The sequence below is a fragment of the Dromaius novaehollandiae genome, chromosome Z (genome assembly GCF_036370855.1).
Source record: "Dromaius novaehollandiae isolate bDroNov1 chromosome Z, bDroNov1.hap1, whole genome shotgun sequence".
NCBI classification, from domain to species: domain Eukaryota; kingdom Metazoa; phylum Chordata; class Aves; order Casuariiformes; family Dromaiidae; genus Dromaius; species Dromaius novaehollandiae.
Window position 1 is genome coordinate 81,110,813 of NC_088132.1, and position 12,054 is coordinate 81,122,866.

The 12,054-nt window shown below is 40.8% G+C and overlaps 1 protein-coding gene across 7 annotated transcripts in view; it reads right to left on the reverse strand.

Moving 5' to 3' along the window:
- Positions 1 to 12,054, reverse strand: part of LOC112994464 (alpha-2,8-sialyltransferase 8E) — a 75,481-nt gene that overhangs the window by 13,146 nt on the left and 50,281 nt on the right. For all 7 annotated transcript variants that reach the window (XM_026118827.2, XM_026118825.2, XM_064502833.1 and 4 more), the window contains 3 exons: positions 6,907 to 6,999; positions 4,020 to 4,106; positions 720 to 864 (listed from right to left, as the gene is read on the reverse strand). In XM_026118827.2, the coding sequence (XP_025974612.1) occupies positions 720 to 864; positions 4,020 to 4,106; positions 6,907 to 6,999 (325 nt within the window). The remainder of the gene's footprint in view (positions 1 to 719; positions 865 to 4,019; positions 4,107 to 6,906; positions 7,000 to 12,054) is intronic.

Genomic DNA, 12,054 nt, shown 5'->3' on the forward strand with positions numbered 1-12,054 from the left:
GACAGAAATCTAAGTACCTAACTTGTATATTTTCCTGGCTTTTGGAAAGGGATGAATTTCAGTTATCCCCCCAAACATGCCATTTTAAATTCACAAAGTGCACCTCATGATAAATCAGTAGCCATATAAGCCCATTTCTGCACATAAATCACAGTGTTTAATGGGAACTGCCCACGGCCTTTAACATTTACACTTGGAATAGCCATCAGGTCAAGGATTATTTGCTGAAAATGTTTTGAATAACCTTTATGATGAATATATTTAAGATTTCTGCAGCCTGTTCACAGAGAAGCTGCAAACAGAAATAAGGACAAAAATAGTCAGTCATTGTGAATATGAATTATAAAATGGTCATGCCAAAAAAAGACAGACCTACCCTAAATGTTGAACTTAATGTATGTAGATGAGACCTTAACAAGTTCTGGTCAGTAAGGGCCTTTTTTATTGATATTTCTTAAGTTATTTCATTAGCCACTTTGCTGTTTGGACAATAATATTCTCCAGAGAAACGCATACTAGATCATATTAGAGCAGATGACCGCTAGAAAGTCGGATAATCAGTTGGAATATCATATGGGAAACAAACATATTCACAGTATAAGCAATGATGCTTGCAGAAATGTGAAACAGTGAATTGCTAAATGCTTGGCTATAGGACTTTATCTAAGGCAGCAAGTAGAGTGAAGCTGATTGTGCAGATAGATACAGGCATGAAGCACCTTTGGAAACATTTTGAAGATTTCTTGGTTGATATGGAAGATTCCACTAGTATCCACTTCATACTTCAGTTTAGTCCCCAAGGGAGTATTTTTCTGGGTGGTAAACAGAAAGGCAGGGGCATTGCAACATCTTGACAAAGTAGACCTGTAAAATGAAAAAGAGATGAATAAAAGGAGCTGATAACATGATTTAGGAGTTGCAATTAGTATTGAAAATACTTCTGAACTGCAGCTGACAAGGCATTTTTTGTCAAATCTTCTTTTTAATTGTGCGAGAGGTAAAATGGTGATAAGCTAGAAGAGATGAGACCTCTGTAACAGGCACTGCTCTAGGCTGCAGGAAATGTGTGTGCAAACTGTGCCCTGCTCTAGCCAACAAAGCTGAGCTTTCTTCATACCCCGGGCAAACCATCCTAATGAATTAGGCCCTCTCTGCTTTAGAGGTCTTGCACTTTCTATAAATCATTCACCAGGCACTGGGCAGGAAGCCTGGGGTTAAAGTATTCATTTGGGGATCTAGAAACCTGGTAGGGCAGGGACTTAAACACAGCAATACCTAAAGACACTACCCACTTACTTACCACACGACGTGGAGCATGGCACACCTCAATTACAAAAGACTTCTAAAGGCCTTGGTTTTGCCCTTGAGCTTGCATAACACCATCAGGGGGATGATATGGCCCAGTCAGACTGGTGTCAAAGAGACTGATCAAGGCTACAGTGTCAAAATCCCAGACAAATAGCCCAGATTTTCATTTTCACTAAGACAAAATAGCAGGTATTTCAATGGAAACACAGTTTTGAAATCTCAAAAATGGGATTCACGGGATGAGGGAAAACCCATTCAGCTCTGACCTCTTTACCATAAGATTCATATGAAACTTAAATAGGAAGAGCAGCTTGCCAATTAGGGGTCCATTTCTTAGCTCCCATCTTTCCCTGAATGCCTTTCTACTACTATTGCTGGAACCGAAAGCCCTGACTTAATCCCGCTCTAACTCCATTGCCAGTTTGTTTCTCAGCCAATGCATCTTATGCCTTTAATGAAAAATACATCTCATAGCATGAACATGAAGATAAAGCCAAATGGCTCTCAAATATCCTAAATTAAATACCTTGCCTCTAGAGTATGTAGCCTTGTTACGAGTTGGAAAAATAAGCCAGTGCTTTTTACGGATTTCATTACAAGCATCAGAAAGGAAACGCAGCATTATACAAACATTTCAGTGATGCCCAACTACTATTATATACTTGACTCATGGAGAATGACACAATATGATGATCAGAACAAGGCAGCAACTGATGTTGAATGAACTGATGAATAATTTCAAATAACTAACTAACTAAATAACTACAGGAAAGTAATGGAACTGCACTGTGAAGTTTGAGATATGAAAAAACTCTTCCTCATTAGTTCTGCATTACGGAATTGCAAGAGGTGCTGTTCTTTAATCTTACATCCAACTAATTTTCCAGAGGCACATTCCTTAATGTGAATGTCTGATCTCTCATGGAAGAGATTGTCCAGGAAATTGTTTTCCTTCCTCTAAAGTTACAAAAGCTAGCATGATTTTCACGCTTCATCCCTCCCTGCTGCTACATCACTGCCTTTTAACTTTCCTGATTTCCTCCCTCTCACATGAGGCCCAGAACTGGCACAGTTCGAAAGCACACAATTCATTGTTGTTATACTACCTCCTTTTAACTTTGAGGTACCTACTAGCCTAACTGCAAACTTGGAGTCTTCTGTCTGCTTTTAAGGGACTACAGTTTCCCCACACATTCACACACTGATGTTTCTGTCCCGTAAGACAAAAATGAAACAGACTCTGAACTTCCTTGTTTTCTTGATTCATGTGATTAATTTTCATAGAACCAGCTAATGAAGGATTGGTTATGTCTAGATGCTGCTGGGAGCTTCTTAGGCAGTGACAGATCAATCAGGCTGGTATATATATACAGGAGGATTTCATCTCTTCTTTCCGTGCCCTGAGTAGGATGAAGTGGGGCACTTTAAGAAAAGTGCTGGTGTTGGTGGTCAATGTTGGTGGTCTAAGAGAGAGCAGTGGTCCTCCAGCTGATCTTAGATAATCATTTCTTATCACTCCTACCTTCAGGCTGACCTCCATACTTCAGTGTGCTCATTGCACTCTGTACACAGTCATTAAGACCCAGTCCTCTCACTCCAGGCAATCTTTAAACCTTGGGCCATGATACTAAGCTCTAATTCTGATCAGCTCTTGCTTGGCAAAATGGACTCTGACAGTTGCCCATCAAATATTTTTCAAAAAAAGAATACCAAAAAAACCCCACATGTGGAGTTCATGCTGGAAAACCTGGTATGAGACTTCCACCTGGGACTAACAGTTGCTTCTAAGGATGCTAAGGACTAAATCAGCACATCCATTCTCACATCCTTTCATGAACTCATGATAGCTAGTTCCTGGAATCATGCAAGAGAATAAGGGAGAAAGTTGTAGGGTGTTATTCTAAACAGCATTCTGAATCACGCCAGTGACTTACAGACTTGCCAATCTATAGTCCACTTACTCTGAAATAACCTATTTTCTCTGTACCTACTCAAAAAAGGCCCTTGACTATACTAAGATACAATACTGAAATATTGTTTTGGCTTCATTCTACTATTGCCTCACATGACTAATTTTATAAGCTGTACCTTAAAATGACCATAGAAGACCTTCAGCAGAGAGGAGGTCATACCAAGGAAGATAGAGTATTACAGAAACAAACTGCAAAGGTGTCTGAAGACTAGAAGAAGCATCTGAAGACAGTCAGGGAGTAATCACTGAGAAGCCGTTAAAAAAAGGAGGAACTGAAAAACAAGGTCTGACAGTACACTATGCAATACAGAAACTTATACATTACAGAAAAAATCAAGTTTGAGGATTTTGCAGGTCAAATTTTTAGTGTCACCAATGATATTACCATTTTATACCACCAGAGTTAGGCCCGTGGGTAAATGCATGATGTATAAATATTAACTCGTGGCTCCAGCCTCACTTCTGTGTGAATCATACCCAGAAAAGCCTTTCCCATACCAAATTCTTTGCCTTTGTGGGACAAATGTCCTACACGCTCCAAAAATTCTTTTTCACTCTTGTTGTGGACTTTTTCAGAAGTAAGAAAAGTTGGTATTTATTCAAATGGACAGTTCTCCTTCAGTCACAGTGTTATAATGCTTACTCTTGCTATCCATGTGAAGGTTTCATCTCTCTAAAACAAGCTAAAGTCAGACTAAAGTAATTCTTACTCAATCTCATTAATGTGGACCATTCTTACTTGAATAAGTTAGCTTCTGTGACATTCATCTCCCATTTGCACATCTGTAGGCTCTTCCACCTGTCAAACAGTTCAGTTTGTTTCACCCTAAAAGATAAAAAGAAAGAAAATGTAAATTTACCTTATTACAAGGCATTCAACTCCTTCACCAGCTGCAGCCAGGGGACCATGCATGGGGGAAACTAGTCAGTCCACCCAGTGCAAACAATATCATTCTTTTTATCTTCTGCTCAGAGATGTAAACTCTGAGCCAAGTATAAACCAGTACTGATGGAGCTCTTCAGATGTCTGGAATGGTTATCTCTGTCTTGATAGCCATACTCCATTTCTTCAGGAGAAAAGATGACATAATGAGCAAGAAGCATCTACCACATTAAATTTTGCCCGAAGCCTGAGGAAAGCTAACAAGTCTGCCAACTATTGTGCCTTTGGGGGGAAAAGCTGCACTTAGCAGCAAGGCCCAGCAGAGGAGGTATTGGTAGAGAAGATCCTTTACGCAGTTTGCCAACTACTGCTATGGGAGGCTTCCCTCTTATTTTGATGGGAATATGTTAATCCATGAGATCCTACAAAACAGAGGTGTTGGTCAATCCATTTTACAAACTGGGATAGCACCTGTCACGACAGGCATGTGTGAGGGTAAGAGGACATGGAAAGCTCTTTACATAAGGATTTCTCCCTTCTCCTCTGTTCAATACACCTTTAGATATACCAAGCAGTGACACACCTACTTCTTCTAGCTTGTCAGGGGGTGACACATTTTTTCTGGTATCATCAATTATAACCCATTACTTTTTTTATTTCACTTTCTTCCTCACAGTCTTTTCTGGTGTACTGCAGTCAAAGACCTGTGCTCAGTTTATTAAATTGCATTGTAGGCTATGGGTTTAACATTACAGCCAATTGCAGGCTTCAGTTCTGGGTGAGGGACTGGGGAGAGCCTTCAAGTGGAGGAACTTGCAGAAAATGTACTTAAGGCAATGAAAAGTTCTTTACTAGTTAGTTATCTCATGGAAATATGCCCCAGAAAAATATGTCTGTTGATCTGGCAAGTAGAAGACAGTGTTTTAATCTCCTGGACAAAAGAAGTAGAGAAAGCTCAAGAAACTGCTTCTACTTTAGAGTTCATACATACTCTTCCAAACCTGGACAACAGAAATAACTAAGGCCTTGCAAACATCTAGAGCTACAGAGCAATGTCATATTCTGTCTGGGATATTTTGAAATCTGAGATTTCTTCAAGACTGAGAGATCTTAATGTATTCTTTTCAGGTTTGAGGGCTTTGAATGTCTAAATAAAGCAAAGATTTTAAAGATAATTATATATTTAAAGTGAATAGATTTTAGGATTTCCCAAGCTGTGGAAGTCACAGGAAGGAATTAGGTCATATTGTGCTTTCTGTGGCCCACGGGAGCATGTTATCTTAGAAAACTTCCATTACTGTAAGGACTGACTTAGGAAATGTAGATATTTTGCAAGCACATTAGAAGAATACAGCATAGTAAAAGGAGCTCATTGTCAAATGGTGTCAACTGCACAAGTAAGGCTGACTCTATCCGATTGAGTGGGAGTCCACTAACATCTATGTGCCATTGGATAAGATGAAGAGAGATGAATAATCCTCTGTACCATCTGATAAGTATGAAGAAATGCAATACAAAACTCACTATCTTCAGCAGAACATTGGCAGAAGTGTCAAATTCTCACCCCTTCTATTTATTTTTAAGCAATGCAAGTCAGCAAGCAGTGCGAAGTCGTTATTTGTGTATCCTTCATCCAGTACCAAAAACAGAAGACAAGGACATAACCTACATTTTTCTGTGCACAAAGTCAATGAGGGAGACCTGCTCAAAATTCACACAGACCTGGAGCAACAGTATTTGCCTTGCTTGCTCTTATCATTAAGACTATGCACTTGCATAGCACCTTTCAGCTGAGATTCTCAATGCACTTTACAGGCATTAGTAAGTCTTGTGGATTGTAGGTAAGATTACTAAATATGAAAGCCACTGGTTTTAGACATAGTAAGGGATTAAGCACATTCTAGGCACCTAAATTCAGAAAATGCAAAAGGATAACATGAAAATATCCTGCTGTGTTCTGTCTAAACCCTGGAATGCCTGAACTCCAGGGGCAACCTTATTTTTCTGTCTCATTCCATCTTTATGGTTTCATGGTTATGTCTCAGGCAATGCATTTATTTCCTGATGTGCATATAGGACCACAGAAGACAAAATAAAGATATTGCACTATTTGTCAGAATCACAGTTTCCTTCTTTTTCACTGGATGTGTTGTTAACTTCTGCAACTCACTGCCATGGGAAATTGTGGACATCAGAAGTATAAATGGGCTCAGAAAAGACCTAAACAAATTAATAGAAAATAGGTCCATTCTTCAGTCTGACTACAGTGGTCTAGACACCACCTATAGCTCAGAGAATCTCCATGCCAGTATTTGTCACAAGGATTCAACCTCACTTTGCTGCATCTCTTAGCCTTCACTTCTGGCCACTGTCAATGACAGAGTATTAGGCTAGATGGATATCTACTGCGAGCCAGTCTGACTGTTCTTACTGTTGAATTACCCTCACTAGAGGGCCTGGAATATACTATTACAGGCAATATTACAATCACAATATTTAATTCCAGCTAGTGATACTGGACCTGATGAAAATTCCTCAATATGTGTGAAAAGCCTCCAACTATTTCCAATGGATCTCAGATCACATTCAGATGCCACTGCTTTCACAGGTAACAGAACCTCAGAAATCCTTGATGAGATGAGATCCCTTTTCATGGCATCTCTTGAGCCTTGCATCTTTGACAACCTTGTAAGTGATCATTTTCATCCTACCTGAAAGGTGGCAAACATTCATTCATACTTACATAGACAAAACCTTCACTGCAATGATATCCTGCCGTAATTCCAGGCATTTTGTGGAGTTGTATTCCAAAGGCCCTTCATAAAACTCAAAATACCTGAAGGAGAATAAGAACAAAGGTTATAAATAAGCCCTAGACTTGAAAACATATCTTATGCATCAAGGGAAATGTGCTTATGGTTGTCACCTGTGATCTGCCTAACTTGAGAGTACACTGTCTGACCCAAAGGCAGGTTATTATTTCACAGGAAAGCACAGACATCATTGTTGATGACAGAACAACCACCCATGTCTAGTTTGTCCATCCCTTTAGAAATTCAAGCGCTAATGGTAAGACGTTCAAGACAGAGTACTCAGCAGTTTCCATTTAGCTAATTTAAACTAAATGGACAAGTTAATAGAAAGCATTCAACTCAGTTCCCATTTGTTTAGGCTGCAAGTGGCTATGCTTTCAGAAGAGTTCATGCCCTTGTAGGCACCAACAAGGACTAGCTACGTTTCCCAGAAGTCAGCACACAGCAGCTGCCACTGAAAGCAGGGAAAAGCACTGATCATTTAAGGAATACCGTTCCCATCCTCTGGGTGTCTCAGCGTATGCTGAGAGTTTAATAAAAATACCCTTAAATTTTGTTCTTAGGATAAAAGCATTGGAGGTTGCATCTTGTCTGTGGAGCCTGTTGCATAGCTCTACACAGCTGAACTTTCTCTGGGCTTTACTTTCCAGGTATATTTTGAGTGGAAGCAGAACAGGAGCTTCCGTGTTAAAAATTTGAGATGGTTTTGAGAAAGAAAGGATTTGAATGTTCATGCATATTGCAAATGACAATGCAACTCTTAATTAAAATAGACATAGATGTTTACTTTTCTGGTTAAACTACTCCACCATAGCCATCGGACTGGGGTATAAAACACAACTGCAGCAATTCATGCTACGGATCAAAGGAAGCTCAGGCTGTCCGGTGGATGCAATGAGACAATATTGAAATGACGAAGAAGATTAAGGGTGTAAACCAAGCTCTGTATCAGCTTCACCATTCATCATTAGAAGTCTGATTTAAATTCAGTATCTAAGAATTGTACATAACCACACAGTGGTTATGGACCTAATGAAGAAATATGAGGTGAAGACCTGGAGGAAGGGGTATTAATGACAGAGGCTAGACCAAGTTATCTTAATGAATCCTCTAAAATATCAAAATTCATGACCCTGTATCTACAAACTATCCCTTGAATTTTCAATAACGAAGAAAAGTACAAGGTTCCCATATGGGTTTTATTCAAACCATCACTGCAGTTTTAATATTTTGATGTCATATTATTTTAAAATAGCATTAAAACCATGTGTGACCTCAATTTCTGTTCAGTTCCCAATATATAATCCTTAAGTAGGCAAACATTGTTATTTGCCTTAGTGGTTCATGTTTATAGCTAATAACAAAATTTGGGGGGATTCCGGCTTTGATCCGTTCTGGAGAACTGCTAGTCTTTATAAACTAGCCATTAAAGGGGTAGCAGGAGCCATGTCCGTAAGAATTTGTATGTAGCCTGTACTGTACACTATTTTCTCCTCCCACAAAACTCATTTTTCTTACTCCGTTTTGTGGTATTCATTCTTTACTTTGGTTGCTTTGAGTGAGACAAAACTGGGACCCTGAATGTGCATGTTTTACACAATGATTAGAAGCAGGAATACATCCCTGTACAATTCTCGGCATGCTACACACCACTCTTACCTCTTGCGCTAAAGGGGGACAGCAATGGTATATTAGCCTCATCCTGGCCTTCCACGTAACACTGGATTTCAGTACTCTATATGTCCCTCAGTACAGGGAATGAAATATCTAGATTAATATTTATTTTTATCTTTCCTGTGGACTTCTGGATCTGTTGCTAAATTAGAGAGCTGCAGCTCAGATGTCAAGCTGCACATGTTATCAAGCAGGAATGCGGTGGTAGGGGAAAGCTGGCCTCAGCAGTGGCACCAGAGACAAAGATGTCATTTTATGAAACACATATGAAGTTTCCCGAGCCCCAAAGTTCCCTTTGATCATTGCCTGTTTACCCTGCCCACAAACCAAAAACAAAGAAGAAAAAGGATGTGCTCCCAGAGACGCAGAAGGGTAACGAGGAGAACTGCATTTGAAACAGAGTTATTCCATTAGCCTACAGTTTAGAAAAGCACTATCCTGCAAGTCATTAACTCTCACAAGAAGTACCTCATCTCCTAAATAGCTTCAAAGTTTCCAGCAGATTCACTGGGAGCGCTGAGTTCACAATTTGGCTCCTTGTGGAAGTATAGAGGGAGAAGCATGAAACAAACTCAGAAGACACTCCTGATGGGACCCCCACACACCTCCCTGGACAGAGGGAGGGGACACTGACCACATAGTCACTGCCTGACTCCAGCGGACTTTCAGGGTGGGAGCTCTACTTGGTCTCCATGGGAGCCACTGAATCACCATCATCTGAACTGTCATTCACCAGCCCTGGACCAGGTCTGAAACATTCAACTAGACACTTAGCCTCCTTAGCACCAATGGTACTGATGGTGCAGCAGTTAGGTTGCAAGCGTTAATGACACAACAATAGCACTAATCCATGAGACAGCATCTAATTAACAGATAGAACAAAAATCCCTTTTTCCTGTCTTTCTCCCTGAAGTATTCCTACTATTTATTTGCTTCACAACATTTTCCCCCTGCTTCAGACACTGAGGCAGATTAGCAGAGGCAGCTCCCTGGAGCACTGGCCGACCTCTTCCCTCAGAAGCGCTTTGCCCTGTATTTTTCCAGGATGCAGGTTTCGCACAGCACGAGGCTCTGACGCAAGGAATATGGGCCTCCCTCAACCACTGCAGATGTCCTTTAAATCCAGCTCCTCCACTCAGCAGGGCCCAGATCCTGGTCCTGCCAGGAGTGCTTGGAAACTAGCCCACCAGGCGCTCTCAGAAGCTCAGTCTCACCCACTCCCTGGGTTTTGAGTGCTGGTTCTGCCTTTTAACTCCCACTCTAAACCATGTAGTTCCCGGTGAATGAAGAGACATTAGCCTGTCAGAAAGCCTAATTAGCACAAATGGAAGCTGTCCCCCCTATAGTCTTCCTCAGTCTGTTTGATACTCAGCTAGGAAGTAAGGGCATAGTGCAGTTTATTTTGATTTATGCATACAGCATTTTTCCATGATCAAATCCTGTATCTTAACATCACACAAGCTGCAAGTGCAGGGAGAGGATTCTTTCTTTATGACCCTCAGTACTGAATGCCCAGAAATGAAATACTATTCACTTTGCAATTTTCCAGTTCTGTTTGAGGCTTTCTTCTTTTCTAACCTTCATGTCTCCCATTGCAATCTCACTTATAGCTGAGCAGCTCACTGAGTTCACTAGTGAAAGGCAGAGTTGGCTTCCCAGTACACGAGCTACTGTAACTCTCAGGTCTCCAATCATCTGCAGTCAGGTTTGTCCTGCTTTGATCAAAAGTAAGATTTTCTTGATCATGCTTCATGAATTAAAAAGCTGGAGGCTTCAATCCTGCCTTCAAGGGACACTTGGACTCGGGCACTGATTCATCTGATATATTGCAAAAAGTGTTAAAATATAATTGAGGGTATTGTCAGGCATCTTTCAAACGAGATCGCTTTCTCCTGCACAAACCACCTTCCTGTTTTGCTGGTTCCTGCAGTGACAATTCTGCACTGCTCATGGTGAGGCTGCAGCACTTGGGTTGCAAGAGAACTGAGTATTGCAGGAAGCATTCTGCCTCCCCTGCAGGAAAAACAAAGATCTTTCCAAAAATACACATTATCCAGTGACTAAAAATGAGAAGAAATGAACCAAGCCCTGCAGGCTTCTACTAAATACTTACTAAGAGAAAAGTCCGATTAGCAGAGCCTGCATACATCAGTAAAGGCAGATCCATGGCCAGCCCCAAGCCTATGTTCACCTTCCCTACCCAGGATCCTGGAACCAGGAGCACGTGGAGATTCACACTCACCGGGCAGGGTCAGCACATGATGTTTAGATATAGATAGCCACATAGGAGAAAGGTGGCTGAGGAGGAGAGCATTGTGGCTACAGGGATTCTGGAAAACTCATTCAGAGCAGTGCAAACTACATGTTGACTTTATCAAAAAGCACATTGTCAGTAAGAGGCAAAATCCCACTAGATTTTGCCTCTATTAATACTTCCATATGACATTAAGATCTATAAGATTTGGCCAAAAGGTTGAGGGAGTTGGTCTCAGTGATTTTTTTTTCCTCAGATTGTGCTCCATTCCGCTCAGCATGGTGTATTCTCCTAAGATTGTGTACATACGCATTGATCTTGGTTGGCAGGCACTTAAGTACACTCCCCTGTTTGATAAAGATGATGTAGAAGCTAACTGACAAGTAAGTCTGCGGTGGGCAGCAGCTGAGACCCTGGGCTTCTGTTCTCATTGACACTGCCCAGACTACAGGACTACCACTGAGAATGAGAGCAGCCTCTGAAGTTAATGAAAATCAAGTGACCTTTCATACCATACCTCGCAAAAGAAAACACCCGTGGACATAACTGCTGTTAAATGAGATCCCTACTCCCACAACTGGCAGATGAAGCAGAAATGTTTCATGGATTAATTTACACTTCCCTAGGGCTGTGACAGAAAAAAAATCACATTGCTGCATGTGCTGTTTCTGCTGTTTGAGAGTCTGTGTTGACTTGTCTACAGTAGGCTGGTGCCTGAAAGACTGAAGAGAGAGACTAGCTGCTGTGGGCATGGAGTGGGAGGCAGAAGAAGCTATAGTCTCCTTCTATAGGAGTCGATGAAGCTATTTGACCAGTTCCTCCTAGAAGACAACAGATTTAAAAGGATATGGTTCATATTACTCCTGGCCACCACAATGCCGATGCCAATAATCACTGGCATTAACTGGTTTTAATATTTTACCAAGAACAGCTCTAATGCTGCTAGGTCTCCACAACAAATTTGGAATTAAAATTTGGTGTTTAGGAAATACTAACGATTGTTGTACAGCTATGTATATAGTTGAGACTCCTTATCAAAGATAAGTGGTAACATTAATAATAATCAAGAACAATCGTAACAGAGTGGGAGGTGAATAAATATGTTTGGAAACAGGCAGAATTTGCAGAAATTGGAGGTAACCGTAGAGGT